The sequence below is a fragment of the Peromyscus californicus genome, unplaced genomic scaffold (assembly GCF_007827085.1).
Source record: "Peromyscus californicus insignis strain IS unplaced genomic scaffold, ASM782708v3 Scaffold_10__1_contigs__length_136768540, whole genome shotgun sequence".
NCBI classification, from domain to species: Eukaryota; Metazoa; Chordata; class Mammalia; order Rodentia; family Cricetidae; genus Peromyscus; species Peromyscus californicus.
In genome coordinates this window covers 136,168,000-136,192,504 of record NW_026294391.1, presented here as the reverse complement: position 1 = coordinate 136,192,504, position 24,505 = coordinate 136,168,000, and the positions used below count along the sequence as shown (strand labels likewise).

The window sequence follows — 24,505 nt, the reverse complement described above, 5'->3', positions numbered from 1 at the left end:
GGAAGGTTTTAACCTTAACAAAGTAAAATTACATATAATTTGGGAATTTGGGCATAGCTTCTCTTACTACTTCCTGCTGGAGGGGGGCGCTGTATCTTATGGGGACACAAAGAAAATTTTAGGATTATGGAATAGTCCATGAGGCTGTATCGTCTGAGCCAGATGCCTTCAAACCGTTCTGGATGTTGGATCATCTGGGCCATGGTGTCATCGGAGACCTTTCAGGGGGTCTTGGCTGGTCAAACCTGATGTATCTTAATCTTGAACAAATCCATAGCCTCTGGCTTTCTGTGGAAACAAAAGGGACTCTTTTCCAAAGCAACATATCCTTATATCCAAATTTTGAAATCAAGGTATCTTTAAAATATACATTTTGGCATAACTCAACAGCTTTTACAATCAAATGTTTTTCTGCAGTTAAAAATCCCAAAGACAACACAATCCAGATTCTCTGTGTAATACTCATCTTTACATGGCTTATTTTTTATATTAATTTTACTGTCTCTTTAAAGACTTTATTTTTTAAAACTATGTATTTGTTTATATAACTTTATATATCATCTTTTTTGTCTCTTTCAAGCCTACGTATATTTTACACACATTGTAAACTATTACATCTGAATCTGTCTTATTGTGAATCTATTGCTTTAAACTGCAGCAGCTGTGGCTGCTGGCTCCGCCACCTCAGCTTCCCAGCATGGCGGTGGTTTACCATGAGCTCTGGGAGCTATTGTGGGTCTATGCCTTTATCCAAGCAGCGTGTAGTCCAGAAACCTCTTTTTTTGTTTTGTATCAGCAAAGGCTAAATCCACCATGCAGCTTAATGTGCCACTTGCAGAGGCCTCATTCCCGCCAAACTTCAGGTCGAGCGCGCACACCAGAAACCCACAAGTAGCTCAAACCGGCAGCTGCCGATCATTTGAGAGAGACAATTAGGAACTGTTTTTAGCTCCGTTTTAGAATCTTTTTTCTCATTTTTTAGGTGGATACTCTTGCCACCACGTTGGACGCCATTTGTACCTGGAGTCTTCCTGCCTGGCCCACAGTCAGGATAAATCTCTCTCACCTGCCAGTCCCACAGCCACTCAGACCCAACCAAGTAAACACAGAGACTTATACTGGTTACAAACTGTATGGCCGTGGCAGGCTTCTTGCTAACTGTTCTTACAGCTTAAATTAATCCATTTCCATTAATCTATATCTTGCCACATAGCTCGTGGCTTACCGGCATCTTCACATGCTGTTTCTCATCATGGCGGCTGGCAGTGTCTCTCTGACTCAGCCTTCCACTTCCCAGCTTTATTCTCCTCCTTGTCCCGCCTACACTTCTTGCCTAGCCAATGGCCAATCAGTGTTTTATTTATTGACTAATTAGCAACACATTTGCCATACAGAACATCCCACAGCACACAGTTCTTCACAGACTTGGAAAGAACAATACTTAACTTCATATGGAAAAACAAAGAACCCAGGATAGCTAAAACAATCCTGTACAATAAAGCAACTTCTTGAGGCATCACCATCCCTGGCTTCAAGCTCTACTATAGAGCTATTGTAACAAAAACAGCTTGGTACTGGTATAAAATCTGACATGTGGACCAATGGAATCAAAATGAAGTCCTGACATTAATCCGCACACTTATGAACACCTGATTCTTGACAAGGAAACCAAAACTGTACAATGGAGAAAAGAATCTTAAACTAATGGTGTTGGCATAACTGGATGTCAACATGTGGAAGATTGCAAATAGATCCATATCTGTCACCATGTACAAAACTCAAGCCAAAGTGGATCAAAGACCTCAACATAAATCCAGTTACACTGAACCTGATAGAAGAGAAAGTAGGAAGTAGCCTTGAACAAATTGGCATAGGAGACCACTTCCTAAATATAACACCAGTCACACAGACACTGAGAGCAACAATTAATAAATGGGACCTCCTGAAACTGAGAAGCTTTTGTAGGGAAAAAGACACAGTCAATAAGACAAAAAGACTGCCTACAGAATGGGAAAAGATCTTTACCACCCCCACATCTGACAGAGGGCTGATCTCCAAAATATATAAATATTTCAAAAAACTAGACATCAAAATACCAAACAATCCAATTAAAAGATGAGCTACAGAGCTAAACAGAATTCTCAACAGAAGAACCTCAAATGGCTGAAAGACATTTAAGGAATTGCTCCATATCCTTAGTCATCAGGGAGATGCAAATCAAAACAACTTTGAGATACCATCTTACACTGGTCAGAATGGCTAAGATAAAAAGCACCACAGACAGCTTATTTTGGAGAGGATGTGCAGCAAGGGGGACACTCCTCCACTCTTGGTGGGAGTGCAAACTTGTACAGCCATTTTGGAAATCAGTATGGTGGTTTCTCAGAAAATTGGGAATCAATCTACCTCAAGACCCAGCTATACCACTCTTGGGCATATATCCAAGGAATGCTCAATCATACCACAAGGATCCATGTTCAACTATTTTCATAGCAGCATTATTCATAATAGCTAGAACCTGGAAACAACCTGGATGCCCTCAACTGAAGAATGGATAAAGAAAATGTGGCACATATACACAATGGAGTACTACTCATCAGTTAAAAAAAAAAAAACAATGATATCATGAAAATTGCAGGCAAATGGCTGGAACTAGAAAATATCATCCTGAGTGAGGTAACCCAGACTCCGAAGGACAAACATGGTATGTACTCACTCATAAGTAGATACTAGATGTAAAGCAAAGAATAACCAGACTATAGCCCACAGCTCCTGAGAAGCTAACTAACAGGGAGGACCCTAAGAGGGACACATATGTAGCCCAGTGCAGGACAAATAGATGATATCTACATTAGCAAACTCAGGGGTGAGGGGGTAAATGGAGGGCAAGGAATGGGGGATGAGAACATAAGGAAATGGGAGGTTCAAGCTGGAAGAGGGACAGAGTGGAAGAGCAAGGAAAGAGATACTATGATAAATGAAGACATGGGAATAGGGAGAAAGAGAGTGCTAGGGAAGTTCCCAGGAATCCACAAGAATGACCCCACCTTAGACTACTGGCAATATTTGAGAGGGTGTCTGAACTGGTCTACTCTGGTAACCAGATTAATGAATACCCTAACTGTCATCAGAGCCTTCATCCAGTTACTGATGGAAGCAGATTTAGAGATCCATGGCCAGGTGCCAGGCCAAGCTCCAGATGTTCAATTGATGAGAGAGAGAGGAGTGATTCTATAAGCAAGGGACATTGAGATCATGATTGGAAAATATACAGAGACAGCCAGCCAAACTAGTGGAAATGCATGAACTTTGGACCAATAGCTGTGGAGCCCCCATGGGACTAGCCCTCTTGATACGTGAGACAGTTGTTTAGCTTGAACTGTTTGAGGGAGCCCCCAGGCAGTGGGATTGGGATCTGTCCCTGATGCATGAGTGGGCTTTTTGGTGCCTAGTGCCTAAGGTGTGACACCTTGCGCAGCCTTGGTGCAGGGGTTAGGGGCTTGGACCTGCCTCAACTGAATGTACCAGGCTCTGCTGACTCCCCATGGGAGACCTTGACTTGGAGCAGGTGGGAATGGGAGGAGTGTTGCGGGGGAAGGCTGGGGGTGGGAAGATAGTGGGGGAATCTGTGGTAGGTATGTAAAATGAATAGAAAATTTCTTAATAATAAAAAAATGAAAAAAGAATAAAACAAATAAAATTGAATTTTATGGACCACTCTGTGTGATGGAACTCACATCTTTCACTGAAGACTATATAGATTATGGACCTTAGAGAAAAACCTGATACTGTTATTCTGCTAAGGAAACATAGTAATAATCTGGCTTCTAATGACATATTGCTTTACATGTAGACCACTCATCACTCAACCCACACCAGAGAACTTTTTCTTACAGTAAATGGTAATTAACACAGAGACCCACAAATGGCCAACATGCAATGAAACCTTGGAGAACTCAATCCTAAATGGGATGTCTTATCAAACCCTTCCTTTGAAGGCTGAGGCATCTACACAGAAGAAGAGGTAGAAAGACTGTAAGAACCAGAAGTAATGGATGACTTTAAGGAAATAGCATCTTTCAGACACAATAGGGCTGGTGCATATATGAACTCACAGAGACTATGACAGTACACACAAAACCTGCACAAGTTCAAACTAGACAAAAATACCCAGATGGAGAAGGGGAACTGGGCACAATCCCATCCCTAACCAAGAAGCTGTTTATAATTTATAACTAATGGGAAAGGGAAAATTTATTTTTCTGTGGTGGAGTGGCACTGGGTATATCAGCTACACTTCAGGGCAGGCTCATACTCAGGAGTGGTTGAACAACAGAAAACAAACACCATGTACTTTGTGTGTGCCTATTTTTGATAGGATTTGGTGTTTGTTGTCTTTTTGGTCTTTGTTTTATTGGAGTTTGGGAGATTGGGAGGTTTTTGAGAGAAGTAACACAAAGTCGAGTGGATATAGGGAGGTGGGGAAGATCTTGGAGGTCTTGGGGGAGCGGAAGAATACAATTGAAATATATTGTATTAAAATGTAAAATAATAAAAAAAACTACAGCAGAAGTCCCAATATACCTTACACCAAAAGTTCTAAATAGATAAAGCACATGTAAAATTAAACAATAAAGGTTCCTAGAGGAAAATATCATAGAAGATACTTATGGTTAAACAAGGTAAGACTATAAAAGTTTTTTAAATCTTGAATATGCAGATCAGGAAAACAGGCTGTGTAGAAATAAATAATAAATTTTATGTAAATTTAAATTTTTTTATTAAGAAAAATTTTATCCATTTTACATACCAATCAAAGATCCCCCTCTCCCCTCCTCCTGCCCCTCCAACCTCCCCTTTCCAACCCACCTCCCATTACCTCCTACAAAAAGGTAAGGCCTCCCATGGGGAATTACATTTAGAAGAGGCAAGTCCAAGCCTCTCCCCCTGCCTCAAGGCTGTGTAAGGTGTCCCATCATATTCAGTGGGCTCCAAAAAACCTGCTTATGCACCAGGGATGGATTCTGATCCTACACCAGGAGGCCCCTTTAAGCAGATCAAGCTACACAACACAACTGTTGCACTATGCAGAGAGCCAAGCCCAGTCCCATGAAGGTTCCACAGCTGTTGATTCAAATTTCACGAGTTCCCACTAGTTTGGTTTTTTCGTCTCCTCAGGTTTCCCCATCATGCTCTTGATGTACTTGCTCATAGAATCCCTCTTCTCCCTCTTTGACTGGATTCCTGGAGCTCCGCCTGGTATTTGGCTGTGGATCTCTGTATGTGCTTCCATCAGTCACTGGAGAAAAGCTCTCTGATGACAGGATATTCACCAATCTGGTCACTGGGGTAAGCCAGTTCAATTCAAACACCCTTTTCACTATTTCTAGTAGTCCAAGCTGGGGTCATCCTTGTGGATTCCTGAGAACTTCCCTAGTACCTGGATTCTCTCTATCCCCCATGATATCTCCCTCTATCAGCTAATAGATGAGATCTCCATGAGTAAACTGGGCATGAGGGGTGGGCAATGGAGGGTAAGGGATGGGAGATAAGAACATAAGGGAACAGGATGGTCAAGCTGGAACAGGCATGGAGTGGGAAAACAATGAAAGAGATACCATGATAGAGTAAGCTTAAATTTTAAATAACATTATTTTTATTTATTTAGCCTCTGTACAGTTTCATTCGTGTGTATAATATTTCCCTTATTGATCTGGAAAAAAACTTTAATAGAAAAATGAAAAAATGAAATAAAACTGGTTGCAAAAGTGTTCATACCATCCATTGAAATTGTATCAATAAAGAAAGATAATTGGTGCTCTTGTTTGAATGACAAAAAATAAATAAAATAAAAATAAAAATGTTATGCTGTGAAAAAAAATAAAAATGGAAAAATGTTATGAACAAATAACTCACACAAAAAAATAAATGAAATGGTTTTTAGAAATATTGAAAGAATCTTTTCAAGAAGAAAATTAGAAAGGATCTATAAGAAAATGTATTTTTTTACTTAAATCTCAAAAGTAAGACAAGTTATATACTCATGTTTGTTGCTAAAATACACAGTAGGAAAATTGTTATATAAATTATGGTAGTATAAGATCACATTTGAAAATTTTATATTATTTCATTTATTGTCTCTATCAGAATCCAGGAGATTAAGCACTTCCAATTTCCCAACAGGGACTTAATACATGCTTGTGTAACAAGAAAATGAGTACATTGAGGACTTTCTTTATCTTACTAGGCTGGAAGTGATGGGGAAAGTATCAGAAATTGTCCCTTTTGCCAATGCCTTTTTATGATACTCTGGCTTAAAGGAGTTAAATTTAATGCAACTATTATTGACATGACCAGGTAAGATAAATCAGGATATATTGGATTCTGGTGCTTGATATTGATAGACAACAACATAATGTTGGTATTTGATAGCATGTACTTTATCTAGAGATCTAACTTTTCTTATTCTCAATGATCATAGAAAATCTGAAGAACTGAAGAACTTAGCCCCAGGTACCAATCCCACATTCTTGGTATATAATAAGGAGTTGAAAACAGACTTCATTAAAATTGAGGAATTTCTAGAGCAGACACTGGCTCCTCCAAGGGACAACATGTTATAGGATATTATTATGCTTATGATAATTTTTGGTCTATTGATACTTTCAGATTGATTTTTCTCATCTTTAAAATTACACTTATTGATTGATTAATTGATGTGTATGTGTGTGTGTATGTTTTTATGCACACGTACATGCGTGCCATAGCACATGTGTGGAGACTAGAGAAAAACTTGTGGGTGTCGGATATTTCTTTCCATCAATTGGGTCCCAAGGATCAAACGTGAGTCTTCAGATTCAGTGACAAGTACCTGTATCCACTGAGCCATCTTACCAGTTCCAGATCGTGGATTCTTGCTAACTTGAAAGTGGTTTGGTAATCTGGGATTACAATAAGACACATACATAAACCTCCTCCTTCAACTTCAAATACATAATAGATATAATGATCCAAATGATTTTTAAATTCATAGCATATTTTAAAACAGGAAATTTTCTATAAACTTGAAATAAAGAACTCATGGGATGGGAGTGAGGAGACAGAGTACTAACACTGTATAATTCATAAGCGCTAGTCATCTGGTTTAGGAGAGTATCTTGGACTCCTGTGACCAACAAGTTGAAGAGAAGTATCAATCATCTGCCTAGCACAGACATTTTTGTTAGATAGTCCATCACTCCTTGGGAGATCATTACCCTAACACCTAGAATAACTACTTCTAAGTAATCTTACAATATAAATATAATAGGTTTCCCCAGTGGCTTTTCCAAATATCATTTCTTTTTTATCCCTCATCCATCCCTCTCTATATGAAACTGTCCTCCATACTAATTAGTTTTCTATCATTGTGACAAAATGGCATGACCTAGGCAACTTATTACAGAACATATATAATTGGGCTTACAGTTCAGAGGGTTAGAGTCGATGATGGTAGAGCAAAGGCATAGTGGCAGATTGTATAAGTTATGACAGCATTATCCAGCATTAAAGAGGGACAGGAGGAAGGCTAGTTGGTTCATGGAGGAACACCATGCTTTTTGGTTGGTATATGTGCATAAAACTGGAGATGTTGGAAGCACCTTGGGAATAGATGACAAAGGAATGTCACAATTGCTGGTGATGTGCAAATGGATGGAATCAGCTTAGGAGAATAAGCAGAGCAAGAAAAGAGAGGGTTCCCCTGTGAAGAAACTTGCAGCATAGAAAGGAATAAGATACAATGGTACTTTAAGAGAGGATATTTGGAGAGGAAGGGAAGATGATTTTAGGTTTAACAGGACATGAACATATTTATTAGCTAAGAGGAAAGAGCTAACAGAGGCAAAGTGATAGATTATTCAGGGGTGTATTAGTTAGGGTTCTCTAGAGGAACAGAACTGACAGAATAAATATATATGGGATTTGTTAGCATGGCTTACAGGATGTAGTCGAACTACTCTAACAATAGCTGTATATCAAAGGGAAGTCCAAGAATCCAGTAGGTTTTAGACCATGAGGCTGGATGCTTCAGCTAACATTTAGTATATGCCAGAATCCTGGAGGAGTAAGCTCTTGTGCCAGTGAAGGGATGAATTCGCCAGTGAGAGTGAGGACAAGCAGGAAAAAAGCAAAAGCTTCCTTTATCTGTGTCCTTTATATAGGCTGTTAGCAGAAGGTGTGGCCCAGATTAAAAGTGGATCTGGATTAAAGGTGGGTCTTCCCATTTCAAATGATTTAATTAAGAAAAATCTCTCACAGGCATACTGAGCTGCTTGGGTTTTAGCTAATTCCAGATATAGTCAAATTGACACCAAGAATAGCTATTACAAGTCCACCTCTTGTAAACATGACACACAATCATATCTTCTTATGTAGTGGGTAGCCATTCCAGCTTTGATCTGGAAGTTCCAACCCCCATTGAGCCTTAGGTAACTGTCACGCTTACAAGGCGGGGCCAAGAGAGGACCCTGAAGACCTGAGATCCAGATGCACCAGCTCTCTTGGTTCCTGGACCCTGGACACTGGAGGTAGACGAGCAGAGTTCTCCAGAGAACACCACTGGACTGTGCTACACCTTTCCCAGACCCTGTAAACTATCCCTTCACTTGCAAGTTACCCCACAAAATAAACCTCCCTTTTAACTACATGAGGTGGCCTTAATAATTTCACCAATATTCTTATGTCATGCTTTGTTTTCAAATGAAAACAATAACCAGGTCATAATTACACCTAATATGATATAACTATCCCATGTACAACCACAAACAAATTATAAGTTTTAGAATAAGTGGCAATGTCCCTTGAGGGACATTCTTTTGGTATCTCAAAATTTAAATATGATAATCACTGGTAGTCTCTTAATTGATGTTACATTACATGATAAGGCAATTGAAGAAAGAAAACACAAATATCTGTGCAAACACATCCTTAACAAAATATGACAGAAACACTCATGTCAATTCTAATCCTTGTTTCTGCAATTGGTCACATGGCTTTAGTTGGTATTTAGAACTACCTTCCTCTACTATCCCATTCCGTATTTCCTCCACCCTTGGCAAGCACCCCAGCAGGTCTTGGTTCTTTTCCTGGAGGAGTGGCCCATACCTCCATTCCTGAAGGTTCTATGCCCTTTGTCATCCTGCCTGGATTAAGCTGTTATAGTTTCCCATTGGCTTCGATCACAGGACATGGTAGCACCAAGACACCCTAAAGTATCTCCTTGCACTCCAGACATAATCTTTCTTACCTCCATTGTGGAGAATCAATCTATTTTGGTTAGATTTATTCCAAGATACTTTATTTTTGAAACTATTGTTCCCTTGATTCCTTTCTCAGTGTGTTTGTCATTTGTATACAGGAAGGTTACTGATTTTTGTGTGTTAGTTTTTTATTCTGCTATTTTGCTGAATGAATTTATCAGCTGTATGGAGACTTTGGGTTCTTTATGAAGAGAATCATATCATCTGTGAATAAGGATATCTTGACATCTTCCTTTCCTATTTGTATACCTCTTGTCTTATTGCTGTTTAAGACTTTAAGCACTACATTGAACAGGCATGGAGAGAGTGGACATCCTTGTGTTGTTCCTGATTTTAGTGGAAATACTGAGTTTTTCTCTATTTAGCGTGATATTGGTTGTGGAGCTGCTGTAAATTGCCTTTATTATGTTACGTCTTTTGTATCTCTAGTCTCTCTAGGACTTTAACAATGAAGGGATGTTGGATTTTTGTCAAGGGTCTTTTCTGCATCTAATGAGGTGATCATGCTTTTTATGTACTTGAGTCTACAAGCAAGACATTTTACCTGCTTGTTTCCCAACTACTTTCTGAAAATGTATTGCTTTTGTTCCTTGCACCAAATAGGAACATAATCAAGAATCTAAAGCATCATTGTTATAGGTATATAAGGTTTAAATCCCAGGCCATAATTTCCACTGAATTTTAGAAACTAAAATATTCTCAATTTGAGGAAAAATATATTTCTAATGAGAGGTTTCTGAATACCTTAAATTTTCAGTACAATTTAGAAATTTAGAAAATTTCTATTCTTTGTAAAGTCTAGGATACCATGGATCTATAATACAGTTTGGGAACTATAGTCACCTGCATTCCTTTTTAAGATATCCTCATCTGAGTCCCAAGTACAAGGAATCTTTTGATATGGGCTATAATCTCTTTGCCAAGTTTTCTGCATATATTAAGAATATACAAAAGAAAGCAAATAAGAGTAAGAATTCTTTTTAAGACTCTATTTTTCTCAGATATTTGTTTATTCTCTCATTGTCACTCAACTAAAACAGAATTTTCACAAAAATATAGTGCATTTTGGGGAACAGCCCACTTCCCCCTTCATTTTCTGTTCTGTCCTCAGAAATTCCGTTGCATTGAGTTTTAGTGTATTTAGAATCCAAGATTCAATATATTAATTACCAACACAGTTCAAATAGAGCATTCATGGCTTTTTGGAACCTACTCCCTATGGTGGGATGCCTCGCTCACCCTTGATATAGGGAGGGGGAGAACTTGGTCCTGCCTCAACTTGATATGCCGTGCTTTGTTGATGCCCATGGGATGCCTTACCCTTTTTGAGGAGTTGATGGAGTGGGTTGAAAGGAGGTGGGGGAAGGAATGAGATGAGAGGAGGGAGGGGAAACTGTGGTATGTAAAATAAATTTTTAAAGTTAATAATAATAAAAAAGAAAAAACAAATAGAACATTTGTTGACTAGCTGTGAACTAGCTGAAGAACTATGCCTTTGAAGTTCTTTAAACTGAAGGACCTAGCATCTCCAATAAACATTCTTGAATAGGTTTGTTTTCCTCTGAGTCATAAAAACATAGTCTCCTCTCTTGGACCTTAAGTCCAAGATATTTTACTCACCATTTGAGCTGACTCTGTCTCATCAGTGTATTAGTGGAAAAGAGCTAGTTCAAGCAGTGTGTACACCATGAAAGTTTATTAAGAACATATTTAGTTATCAAGATAATATATTTGTAAGTGACCTTATTACTTCATTGTCTCAAATTTTGAAAAATCTCTGCTAAGAGAATTTAAACATCTGAATGACAACTTAAATATTCCACTTCTGGACAAAATTGATCAAGACAGTGCTGGGAAACACACAGTTTCTAGAAAACTTCTTAGATGGAGATCAACTAACACTGGCTGACTGCAGTTTGTTATCCAAACTGAATATTATTAAAGTAAGTTTGAGGATGAGTGGCTGCATAGAGTGAGGGGTTTGTGAGTTGGTAGTATATATCACAGTGACCTTCTAGTAAGGTAAACATATGGCTTCCTCTACATTTGTAGACAAAACATTAAAACAGTAAATTCAATATTCTTTATGATTATTTTATACTTTATTTTGTAGTACCTGGCCTTTGAGGTGTGTTTCTACATAGGAGAACATAAATGATATATTTTACTATCAACTTTTTTCATTTTTTTCTAAAACCCTAGGTTACTGCCAAGAAGTACTGTGACTTTGACATTCTGGCAGAATTCTCAGGAGTCTGGTGCTATCTCCACAATGCCTATGCCCATGAAGAATTTGCCTACATATGTCCTGAAGACAAAGAAATTGAAAATATGTATGCAAGTGTGGCTAAACAGTAGAGACAAGACAACTCTTTCAGGAGAAAAAGTTCTCTTTGTTATCAAATTTCACTTTGTACCTTATTAGAAATATTATTGGAAATAATAGCTTGTAAAATACTATTTCCTCAGTAATGGAAAAAAAAACTCTTAAGTTTTCTGTTATCTAGTTAGCCATAAACAATCTACCTCTTTGTATTTTACAGATCGTCATATTTTCACTTCATTTATTCTTATGACAAACCATTGAATATTAAAAACATGGAAAGCGTCTTTTGTTTTTGAGTTCCTAGGATGCATAACATGTGAGATAAAACATATATGGATGAAGTAAAGATTGGCAAAAACTGTATGATATCACTCATTTGTAAACTCACAAATAAAAATTGATGTCACAGAAGCTAAGATAGTACTTATCAAAGGCTGGGAGAGTACAAAGATAGAAAAATGGTGAAAAACTTGATCAATAGGTATTAAGTTACAATTAGATATGAAATAAGTTCTAGTGTTCTTATGCATTCTAACATAACTGTACATAAAAATAATATGAGTGTGTATTATTAGAGAAAGTGAAAACATTTATTGTTTATGTCCCAAAAGTGAAAAAATGGAAATGAGAAGATTTGAGAAGTTTTCTTGAGTTTTAATAATAGCCAGTATAATCCAAAAAAGAAATGAAAATAAAACACATGTCGAGGTTCCAAATTATGTAAGTAGAGCCACAATTTAAGTACTACTTAGAAACAATTCCATCTAAATTACTATAGTAATTTTACATTTGGTTAATACATACATTAGTCTGTTTCTGAAATGAAAACTGACATCAAAGCAGGACCGCTTCAAAGAAGGAATTCCAAAACAATGATTTTTTTCTTAAAAATCATTAAACAGGTCAGGATGGTAGTATTTTTCTCTAATCTCAGTTCTTGGGAAGAGAGGCAGGCAGATCTCTGTAAATTTAAGACCAGCCTGGTCTACATATCAAGTACATAGTCAGAGCTACACAGTGAGACCCTGTTTCAAATAAATAACTAAATAAAAATCATTAACGAGATCAAGATCAATTAGTCATATAAGAGCACTCAATATCTAGAAATATGATCACATCACAGACATGAGACTATGGCCTTTGTGACCATTTTATTAAATGAGCAAGTATTCATTTGGGAAAACTTAATTTTATAAAAAGAGATGAGGAGGAAATACATAGCAAAGCTGCAAAGTCAATTGGATCTTTCATTCATATAAAGAAGAAAATGAAGAAGCTTAGTTAACAAAGAGGTTTTTGAGATATCCATTAAATTATAATGTAGATGGAAGATGATCATAAAGCTTTCTATTGAATTTTTAAAAATACCATATATATTAAAATTCATAAATACCTTGTATGTCACATGTCAATGTATCACTCAAATCTGGGAACAAAAGCTGAACTTTCTCCTTTGAAGAAGAAACAAGAAAATGGGAAGCTTCAAGAAAGAAAAACATTGTTTTTATAAGCTTTGAACAGGGTGTAGTTAAGATAAAATTTAAATGACGTAGCGTTTTAGTAGATTTGAAGAAAAGTGAGGCAGTGAGTTAGGAGTCAACATCTAGTCTAAGCATATAAATGGTACAATGTACTGTCTTTGATAATCAGTCAAAGTAAATATATAAAGTCAAGCTGTTTCTTCACTGGAAGTCTTCTGATCTGATAAATTGCACCTATAATCTGTGACTTCTCTGGACATATTCTACATTTCCATTTTCACTAATATGATTTCAAAAAGTAAATTTGTTTAAGATTTATGATTTTAAGGCACAAATCTTCTCAACAAAGTTTCTGTTGTGCCTTGAAATTTATTAGCTCAAGCTGTTTTTTTTTTTATTTTGCAATACAATTCAGTTCTACATATCAGCCACGGATTCCCTTGTTCTCCACCCTCCCACCCCCCTCACTTTCCCCCCAGTCCACCCCCCATTCCCATCTCCTCCAAGGCAAAGCCTCCCCCACGGACTGAGATCAACCTGGTAGACTCAGTCCAGGCAGGTCCAGTCCCCTCCTCCCAGGCCAAGCCAAGCGACCCGGCATAGGCCCCAGGTTTCAAACAGCCAACTCATGCAATGAGCACAGGACCCGGTCCCACTGCCTGGATGCCTCCCAGACAGATCAAGCCAATCGACTATCTCACCCATTCAGAAGGCCTGATCCAGTTGGGGGCCCCTCAGCCATTGGTTCATAGTTCATGTGTTTCCATTTGTTTGGCTTTATCCAACCTTGATCTCAACAATTCTTGCTCATATAAACCCTCCTCTTTCTCGCTAATTGGACTCCTGGAGCTCCACCCGGGGCCTAGCCGTGGATCTCTGCATACAGTTCCCTCAGTCATTGGATGGGGTTTCTAGCACGACAATTAGGGTGTTTGGCCATACCATCACCAGAGTGGGTCATTTCGGGCTGTCTCTTGACCATTGCCAGCAGCCTATTGTGGGGGTATCTTTGTGGATTTCTGTGGGCCTCTCTAGCACTTTGCTTCTTCCTATTCTCATGTGGTCTTCATTTATCATGGTCTCCTATTCCTTGTTCTCTCTCTGTTGTTGATCCAGCTGGGATCTCCCGCTCCCCCAAGCTCTCTTTGCCTTGACCCTCGCCCTTCATTACCCCCACTCATGTCCAGGTTGTTCATGTAGATCTCTTCCATTTCTCCGGCATTGGGCGATCCCCGTGTCTTTCTTGGGGTCCTGTTTTCCAGGTAGCCTCCCTGGTGATGTGAGTAGCAGTCCAGTCATCCTTGTTCCACATCTAGTATCCTCCTATGAGTGAGTACATACCATGTTTGTCTTTCTGAGTCTGGGTTACCTCACTCAGTATGATTTTTTTCTAGATCCATCCATTTGTCTGCAAACCTCATGATGTCATTGTTTTTCTCTGCTGAGAAGTATTCCATTGTGTATATGTACCACATTTTGTTTATCCATTCTTCAGTTGAAGGGCATCTAGATTGTTTCCATGTTCTGGCTATTACAACCAATGCTAATATGAGCATAGCTGAACAAGTGCGTTTGTGGTATGATTGAGCATTCCTTGGGTATATGCCCAAGAGTGGTATAGCTGGATTTTGGGGGAGATTGATTCCCAATTTTCTAAGAAAGTGCCATATTGATTTCCAAAGTGGTTGTACAAGCAGTTCAAGCTGTTTTTACAGCTTAGTGATAAAGTAAAATCCTGAATATAACAGGATGGGAATTTATGACAAGGAAGTGGTTGCCCAACTACTCTTAGACAAAAAGAAATATTATCTTTTGCCATCAGGCTGTTTGGGGATTCTAGGGCCAGTTGAAGTGGATCCTGGAAGTTTCCCAGTCAATTATCTTCTTAAATGATATTAACAGGGCTCAATTCAGCAGCTATTTAATGAATGCTTACTATGTTATTATTTTACTATTTAATCCCCACAACAACTCTGTGAATTATATAAAAGTACAGTTATCTATGAATTAAATAAAACACAATTCTCAAATGCTGTCATTTACTTATAAGAGAACTAATAGGAAGATAAGTTACCCATCTGAAGAGACTCAGAGGATCAGAGATTGATAACAGTCAGAAGAGAAATGCTAAGCCAGGCTTGATGGCTCATACATGTTATCTCAGTACTTGGGAGATTGAGTCAGTAGGATCACAAGCTCAAGGCCAGAATGAGCTATATATGAATTCCAAGACAGGCTTGGCTACAGAGTGAGACCCTGTCTCAAAAGAAAAACCAAAAACCAGAACAAAAAAGGGACACTCACAACTGATTACTAACTTAACTGGCTAACTTTACGAAGAACAGTAAGATATTTCTCTTAAGGTTTAAGTTCTCCATGTAGCTATAAAATTGCAAGAATATATCAAGTCTTGCATATTTACTGTACTAACCTTACAGGATTCTAAATCATTTATCTTTAATGATCTTGGATATTTAGTCAAATATGATGTGACAACAAAGTTAGATTCTCCAATGAGTGAATAAATTTTATCAGAAAATACTCTGATATAACGGCAAAGTGTTGATAGCATTATTTTTATTTTGTTAGGTTCAGGATAATTGTTTTTATTTCAAAATCAACTATTATGATCATTCCCATTTTATATGCAAGAAAACACAAAATCTCAGTAGCTTAATAATTATTATTTTATTTTTATTAGTAAAAAGACTGAAGTTCATAGAAGTCATATGTTGTGGGATGGTGTTTCTGCATGCTGTGAATATGTGTTGCTACCATTGGTTGTAGCATGAATCTTAAAAGTCCTTATTAATAAAATCAAACCCGAGGCCAGTTATTGGGGTCAATGCTGGTAGATCAGAGAGACAGAAAAAGCCACAGCTACCTCACCTCGCCGGATCCTCAGCTGGTCTTGTCTCCTCAGACTGGAGGCCTCTGAGTCTTCATCCAGAATGGGTCTCAGCTGAATTGCTGCTCAAAAGCCTGAATGCTTAACCAGCCAAATGCTTCTAGTTTCTGGTCTCCACGCCTTATATATCTTTCTGTTTTTGCCATCACTCCCTGGGATTAAGGGCTCGCTTTCTGGGATTAAAGGCGTGAGTCACCATGCTTGGCTGTATCCTTGAACAGATGGATTTCTGCCTCTGGAATGCTAGAATTAAAGGCATATGCTACCACTGCCTAACTTCTATGTTTAATATTGTGGTTGTTCTGTCTCTGACCCCAGATAAGTTTATTAGCATGCACAATATTTTGGGGAACACAATACCACATTTCCCCTTTTTGTCTAAAATTAAAAAAGCTTATAACTAATACAAGAAAAATTATATCCAGTAAGTATATACAATATACACAGTCAAGATTACATTAATGATGCCTAGTCCATTAACATTTGACAGATTCAGATAAAAAAAACTCCATTAATATATAACAATGTCCAGTCCAGTAACATTTGATAAACTCAGACAAAAAAATTCATTACTTATCTTATTTAAAACAAGTAGCTCCTTTTTAAAAGTAGATTCCATAATCTCCCTTTTTATCTTATCATAACCATATTCTCTCTTTTTTCTTTTCATAATGGATTCAGTAGTCTACCTTTGGTCAATTGGTTAATAAGGAAGCCTCTCTGGCCTATGGCAAGACAGGTTATATCCAGGCAGGAAATCCAAGAGAGATAGAGGGAGAAGGGTAGAGTCAGAGGCAGATGCCATTCAGCTGCTCAAGGAACAAGATGCCAGCAGACTGGTAATGCCACAGCCACGTGGCAAAATATAGATTGAGGTGGTATTGTGTTCCCCAAAATATTGTGTACCCTAATAAACTTATCTGGGGTCAGAGACAGAACAACCACAATATTAAACATAGAGGATAGGCAGTGGTAGCACACGCCTTTAATCCTAGTATTCCAGAGGCAGAAATCCATCTGTTCAAGGATACAGCCAAGCATGGTGACTCACGCCTTTAATCCCAGAAAGCGAGCCTTTAATCCCAGGGAGTGAGGCAGAAAGCAGAAAGATATATAAGGTGTGAGGACCAGAAACTAGAAGCATTTGGCTGGTTAAGCTTTTAGGTTTTGAGCAGCACATTTCAGCTGAGAGTCATTCAGATATGAGGACACAGAGGCTTCCAGTCTGAGGAAACATGATCAGCTGAGAAGTTGGCCAGGTGAGGTTAGCTGTGGCTTGTTCTACATCTGATCTACCAGCATTGACCCCAATAACTGGCCTCAGGTTTGATTTTATTAATAAGAACCTCTAAGATTCATGCTACAATAGATTAATAGAAATGAGTTTTTAAAAAAATTTAAGATAAAAGAGCTAGTTAGCAATAAGCCTGAGCCATAGACCAAAGAGTTTGTAATTAATAAGCCTCTGACTGGTTATTCAGGAACAGGTGGACAAGAGAGATTCATCCATTTACAGTCACATATCTAGCCCATTTTTACCCTATTCATCTATTAAATGGTAGATTTATGATTTGATCCCATATATTTAGTCATAAAAATATACTGCCTCAAACTTGAAATATAACACCTATTCCCCCCAAAATGAATAGTTCAATAATGGAGTCAGCCAATTAGCTATACACTTCCAACAAATGCATTATGCATTATGAAAATGTAGGTATAAGGTTACATACTAGAACTACATTCCTTTGTGTTCCCTTAGCATGATCTCAAACAAGTTCCACTTGGTCATATGTGGCGGACCAGGCCCCACTTTTATGACCCAGGGTACTCTTGAGTAGGGAGAAATGAGAAATATTAGATAGAAAGAGATACCTAGATGATGAGAGGAAAGACAGAAACACAGGATAGCTTCAGGAGGGCCTGGGTCAAACCCCACCAGCCCAAAACTTTATTACAAAGGGCGTTTTATAACAATGCCAAGGGGAGGGGCAAAGACCTCCCCCTTGCTTGATACAGCCAAGTATAGACCCTTCCAAGCACCTAGTACACAGGCCCATGGTCCAATCATCCTCTTAATGCAGTCCTGCTGGGTAAAGTCACTAGGAAACCTAGGTTTGGCTCCAACAGTCATACAGTCTGAATAATACAACTTCTATGAAAATTTTAAGATATGCATTTTCATGGCCAGGTAAGTAAAAGTCTCCTATACACTTTGACCAATGTAGGCAGACACATGACTTCAAATCATGGTCCAGGATTAAATTAGTCCAGAAACCTTTTCCTTCATGTTATAAATTGCTCAATATAGGAAAGGATTTCCTTGTTCATTAAAGTCACCATTTTTTTTTTAAATGAAAGGAAGGTAACTTTATTAAGAAAGAATCTCAGGAGAAAATTTCATAGTCATAAAATAGAGAATGTATACATAGAGATAAGTGTCAAAACTTCCTAAAGTAGTCTTTCTGACTACTTGGGGAAAAGATTAATTTTTCTTAATAAATGTATTAGTTTAAATACTTGAAAAACTAAAGCAGGTGTCTTACTATTAAACAGAGAAATAATAAACTGAATATGACAAGTGAAATTTTGAAAGTAGTATGGTGAAATATGCTTATAATCATGAGAAGACTGTGCTCTTTCTGAGGATTTCATAAAATTAGAATATATGGAGCAAAGATTAATAAATCAATATATTTTATACTTTCTAAAAGAATTTCTACTTCTTTTTTTTTCTTAAGAAATTTTCTATTCATTTTACATACCAACCACAAATCCCCCTCCCCTCCATCCTCCCACCCCCCAACCCTCCCCCCATACCCACCTCATCCAAGGCAAGGCATCCCATGGGGAGTCAGCAGAGCCTGGTACATTCAGTTGAGGCAGGTCCAAGCCCCTCTTCCCTGCACCAAGGATGTGTCAGCTGTCTCACCATAGGCCCTAGGTTCCAAAAAGCCGGCTCATGAACCAGGGACAGATCCTGATCCCACTGCCAGGAGGCCCCTTAAGCATGTCAAGCTACACAACTGTCTCGCCCAAGCAGAGGGCCTAGTCCAGTTCCATGGGGGCTCCACAGCTATTGGTCCACAGTTCATGAGTTCCCACTAGTTTGGTTTCATTGTCTCTGTACATTTCCCCATCATGATCTTGATGCCTCTTGCTCACAGAATCCTCCTCCTCCTCCTCCTCCTCCTCCTCCTCCTCCTCCTTCTCTCTCTCTCTCTCTCTCTCTCTCTCTCTCTCTCTCTCTCTCTGTCTCCCTCTCTCTCTTTGGCTGGACTCCTGGAGCTTGGCCTGGTGCTTAGCTGTGGATCACTACATCTGCTTCCATAAGTTACTGGATGAAGGCTCTGTGATAACAGGGTATTCACAAATCTAATTACCAAGTAGGCCAGATCAGGCACCCTCTCCACTATTGCTAGAAGTCTAAGGTGGGTTCCTGGGAACTTCCCTAGCACCCTGTTTCTCACTATCCCCATGATGACTCCCTCTATCATGGTATTCATTCCTTGGTATCCCACTCCATCCCTGTTCCAGTTTGACCATCTCATTCCTTTCTTTTCTCATGCCCCATCTCCTACCATCTACTAACCCCCATCACCTCCAGTTTACTCAGGAGATCTCACCTATTTCCCCTTCCCAAGGTGATCCATGCATCCCTATTAGTGTTCTCCTTGTTAGCTAGCTTCTCTGGAGCTGTGGGTTATAGTCTGGTTATCCTTTGCTTTACATCTAGTATCCAATTATGAGTGAGTACATACCATGTTTGTCCTTCTGAGTCTAGATTACCTCACTCAGGATGATATTTTCTAGTTCCATCCATTTGCCTGCAAATTTCATGATGTCATTGTTTTTTACAGCTGAGTAATACTCCATTGTATATATTACATTTTCTTTATCCATTCTTTGCTGATTGGTTAATAAATAAAACACTGATTGGCTAGTAGCCAGGCAGGAAATATAGGCGGGCCAAGGAGAGAGGAGAATTCTGGGAAGTGGAAGGCTGAGGAGAGACATGCTGCCAGCGGCCATGATGAGAAGCAGATGTGAAGATACCAGTAAGCCACAAGCTACATGGCAACTTATAGATTAATAGAAATGGGTTAATTTAAGATATAAGAACAGTTAGCAAGAAGCCTGCCATGGCCATAGAGTTTATAAATAATATCAGCGTCAGTGTGTTTATTTTATAAGTGGGCTGTCGGACTGCCAGGGCTTGGTGGGGCCTGGAGAGAAAACTCCAGCTACAAATGGTGCCCAACAGCTTGAGTTTCCACCTAAAACCTGAAAAAGACGATTCTAAAACGGAGCTAAAACAGCTTTCTAGTTGTCTCTCTCAAGTTAGCTGCAGCCTGCATGCTTGAGCTACTGTATGGCAGTTTTGTGGCGTGCATACTTGACCTGCAGTATGGCGGGAATGAAGTGTCTGCCAGCAGCACAATACACTACTGTGTGGTGGATTTAGCCTTTGCTAGTACAAAAAAAAAAGGTTTCTGGGCTACACGCTGCTTTGATAGAACTGCTTCTGATAGTTGATGGTACACATGGCTCCAGATCCAGAGCTGGCAGAAAACCGTACCACTGCCATGTTGGGAAGCTGAGGTGGGCAGAGCCAACAGCCACAGCAGCTGTTTCAGTCTTAGAAATGCTGCAGTTTAAAATAATAAATTCACAATAAGACAGATTCAGATGGAACAAGACTTTAAATGCTTTACAATGTGTGCAAAAATGTACATAGGCTTGGAAGAGAGAGAAAAAGGAATATATACAGTTATAAAAGAAATGGATAGTTTTTAAAAGTAAAGTTTTTAAAGAGACAGTAAAGGTAGTATAAAAAATAAGCCACATAAAGATGGACATTACACAGAGAATCTGGATTGTGTTGTCTTTGGGATTTTTAACTACAGAAAAACATTTGATCATAAAAGCTGTTGAGTTAAACAAATATGTATATTTAAAGGACCTTGACTTAAAAATTTGGATATAAGGATATGTTGCTTTGGAAAGGAGGCTCTGCTTTTGTTTCCACAGAAAGCCAGAGGCTATAGATTTGTTCCAGATTAAGATACATCAGGTTTGACCAGCCAAGACCACCTGAAAGGTCTCCAATGACACCATGGCCCAGATGATCCAACATCCAGAATGGTTTCAAGGCAACTGGCTCAGACGATACACCCTTATGGACTACTCCATAATCCTAAAATTTTTCTTTATGTCCACCATAAGATACAGTGCCCCCCTCCATCAGGAAGTAGTAAGAGAAGCTAAGCCCAAATTCCCAAATATACCAAGCGGGCTTTGGAGATGGAATTGGCTCACTCCTTCTCTAAACCCAAACATATTGCTGAAAAAGAAAGATTGAGAGATTCTTGTGTCCCATATCAGAAGAGCCCTCTGGTATAGGACAGACAAAAACCAATATTTCTATAAATGCAATCTCATTCTAAAGAAGAAAAGGGGATATGATATATACATATATATATATATATATATATATATATATATATATATATATGTATTAGGATGAAAGGGTAGATTAATGAATCTACTTTTAAAGAGCAACAACTTTAGAAATGTTTTACATTGCTATGGATTTTAGTTTATTGATACAAATTTAAAGTTAATTTTGTTATTTTGTGTGTATATTTCTACTCTTGTTTAAGATATTATATAGTGATATTTTATTTGTACTAAAATGTGATTTGTATGTTAATAAATAAAGTTGCCCAGGGGTCAGAGCTATTAGAGCCATAGCAAAAGCTGGGCAGTGGTGGTGCATGCCTTTAATCCCAGCACTTGGTAGGAAGAGCTAGGTAGATCTCTGTGTGTTCAAGGATACAGCCAGCATTGGAGACACATGCCTTTAATCTCAATACCAACCATAGAAGACCTGGAAGTCTGTACAGACAGGCAGTGACAAGGCAGTCATGTGGCTGGGTTTACAACCAATGAGAAGGCAGAACAGAAAGTCTATATAAAGACAAAAAGACAGGAAGTAGGTCTCTTGGCTGAAGAGGCTAGCTGCAGCAGATGGGTAAGGCTCTTAGCTCTGATCTCTTGGCTTTCTTCTTTGCATTGGTTCTGTTCCTTATTTAATAAGACAGTTGGTTACATCTACATTTGGCGCCCAACATGACAAGAATCCATTAAAAACTGCTTGGCTTGGCGGCAGGTCCGGTTTCTGGCCTGGGTGGCCCAGCTCCCTAGCTTGGGCCCAGGTCGGTTTGGTCTCAGGCCAGACTGACTGTAGCCCCAAGTGGTTACATGCAGCTGTTGCTACTTGCTTAAAGCCGGTGCTACAACAACTCAGGCCTGCCCTGCCGAACAGGGCCCCTGCTTGTAAAGCCAATGCAGGTGGTCAGAGCTTAACGAAGCCAGAGCCCAGGCTTGACTCGACTCAAGCGGGAACACATGGCTGGATTTAAGCTTTTAGTCAGAACTTGAGGCTATGCTTTCTTGTTCTCTCTCTCTCTCTCTCTCTCTCTCTCTCTCTCTCTCTCTCTCTCTCTCTCTGGATTCACACCTCGGACACTAGGTGACTGTTTTGAAATTCCCTCGGATTTATACTGTTCTACGCAGACTTGGTAAGTCACTTAACATATCAAATATTTTAAAGGAAACTATTTAAAAGAGAATTTTTTTCCACATTAAAAAAATGAGTTTTATGTGTACATTGGAAGAAAATTGGGCTGTGGTGGAATTTTATTTGTACTGAAATGTGATTTTAATTGTATGTTAATATATAAAGTTGCCTGGAGGTCAGAGCTATTAGAGTCATAGCAATAGTGTGGCGGCAGTGGCGCATGCCTTTAATCCTAGCACTTGGTAGACAGAGCTAGGTAGATCTCTGTGTGTTCAAGGATAGAACCAACATTGGAGACACACGCCTTTAATCTCAATACCATAGAGGACCTGGAGGGCTGTACATACAGGCAGTGACGAAGCAGTCATGTGTTTGGGTTTACAACCAATGAGAAGGCAGAACAGTTAGACTTTATAAAGACATACACACAGGAAGTAGGTCCCTTTCAGAGAGCTCTCTTGGCTGAAGCAGGAAGGGTAAGGCTCTTAGTTCTGACCTCTTGGCTTTCTTCTCTGAATCGGCTCTGTCTTTCTTATTTAATAAGACGTTTGGTTACATCTACATTTGGTGCCCAACGTGGGGCAAGAATCCATTAAAAACCACTTAACTTGGCTTGGTGGCAGGTCCGGGTTTCCCCCCAGGGTGGCTGGCTCCCTAGCCTGGGCCCAGGTCGGCTTGGCCTCAAGCCAGACTAACCTTGAGCTACTTGCTTAAAGCAGGTGCTACAGACAACTCAGGCCTGCCCTGCCGAACAGGGCCCCTGCCTGTAAAGCCAACACACGTGGTTGGAGCTGAAGGAAGTCAGAGCCAAGCCTTGACTGGGCTCAAGTGGGAACACTTGGCTGGATTCAAGCTCTTAGGCAGAACTTGCAGCTACGCTTCTTGCGTGTTCTCTCTCTCTCTCTCTCTCTCTCTCTCTCTCTCTCTCTCTCTCTCTCTCTGGATTCACACCTCGGACACTAGGTGTCTGTTTTGAAATTCCCTCAGATTTATACTGTTCTACGTGGACTTGGTAAATCACTTAACATATCAGCTATTTTAAAGGAAACTATGTAAAAGAGAAATTTTTTCCACATTAAAAAAATGGGTTTTCTGTGTACATTGGAAGAAAATTGGGCTTTGTTTGCAATTTTAGGCAGTCTGACAATGGAACAACTATATGAGAAGATTAATGTTGATCAAATAATGCAGTTTATTACTATGCTTATCCTCATTTTACTATTTAAAAAGATAGTCAATTTAAGTGCCAGGGTGACAGCTTTAGAAAAACTTGTTAAACCTGTAAAAATTCAGACAGAAGAAATTAACAGTGAAGTTCCCAGAAGCAATTTCAAAAGGTTTGAGGAATGTTAGATGCTTTGGATGTGGAAAGCAAGGACATTTGAAAAGGGACTGTAAATAGGTCATTCCTAGAAACAATGTATCAAGGAACACTGGCAACAGAATACCCCTTCCTTCTGAAGTATGCAGAAGGTGTGGTAAGGGAAAACACTGGACCAAGGAATGTAGATCAGCAAGGGACAGGCAAGGTAATCCTTTGCCTCAGGCTTCAGGAAACTCCCAGAGGGGCCTCAGGCAGGACCCCATAGCAAATCAAGTTCAAACCTTTCCTGCAGTCATAGAGGAAACCCGTACTCAGAGCAACTAAATAACCAAATGCCTATTGGAATAAATCATGCTGGTCGGGATGATGAAACAGAGAGAATAGAAAATTCAGGAAAAAATAAAGACAATTTTTGGCAATCTTCTATTAATGAACAAAGACCAAAATTAACAATAAAAATAAATGAGGTTTTGTTGTCTGGTCTGGTAGACACAGGTGTGGATGTTACCATAATTGCACCAGAATTTTGGCATCCAACTTGGCCTCTTCAGGAGGTAAACGTTCAACTGTTAGGAATTGGGACA

The 24,505-nt window shown here is 39.0% G+C and overlaps 1 protein-coding gene across 1 annotated transcript in view; it reads left to right on the top strand.

The window, feature by feature from the left end:
* Clic2 (chloride intracellular channel 2) overlaps nucleotides 1–11,657 on the top strand; it is a 61,772-nt gene extending 50,115 nt beyond the window's left edge. The window contains 6 exon segments of the mRNA XM_052750414.1: nucleotides 6,248–6,357; nucleotides 6,482–6,616; nucleotides 10,160–10,264; nucleotides 11,061–11,174; nucleotides 11,176–11,242; nucleotides 11,502–11,657. Coding sequence (XP_052606374.1) covers nucleotides 6,248–6,357; nucleotides 6,482–6,616; nucleotides 10,160–10,264; nucleotides 11,061–11,174; nucleotides 11,176–11,242; nucleotides 11,502–11,657 — 687 coding nt within the window.
* The last annotated feature ends 12,848 nt before the right edge of the window (nucleotides 11,658–24,505 follow it).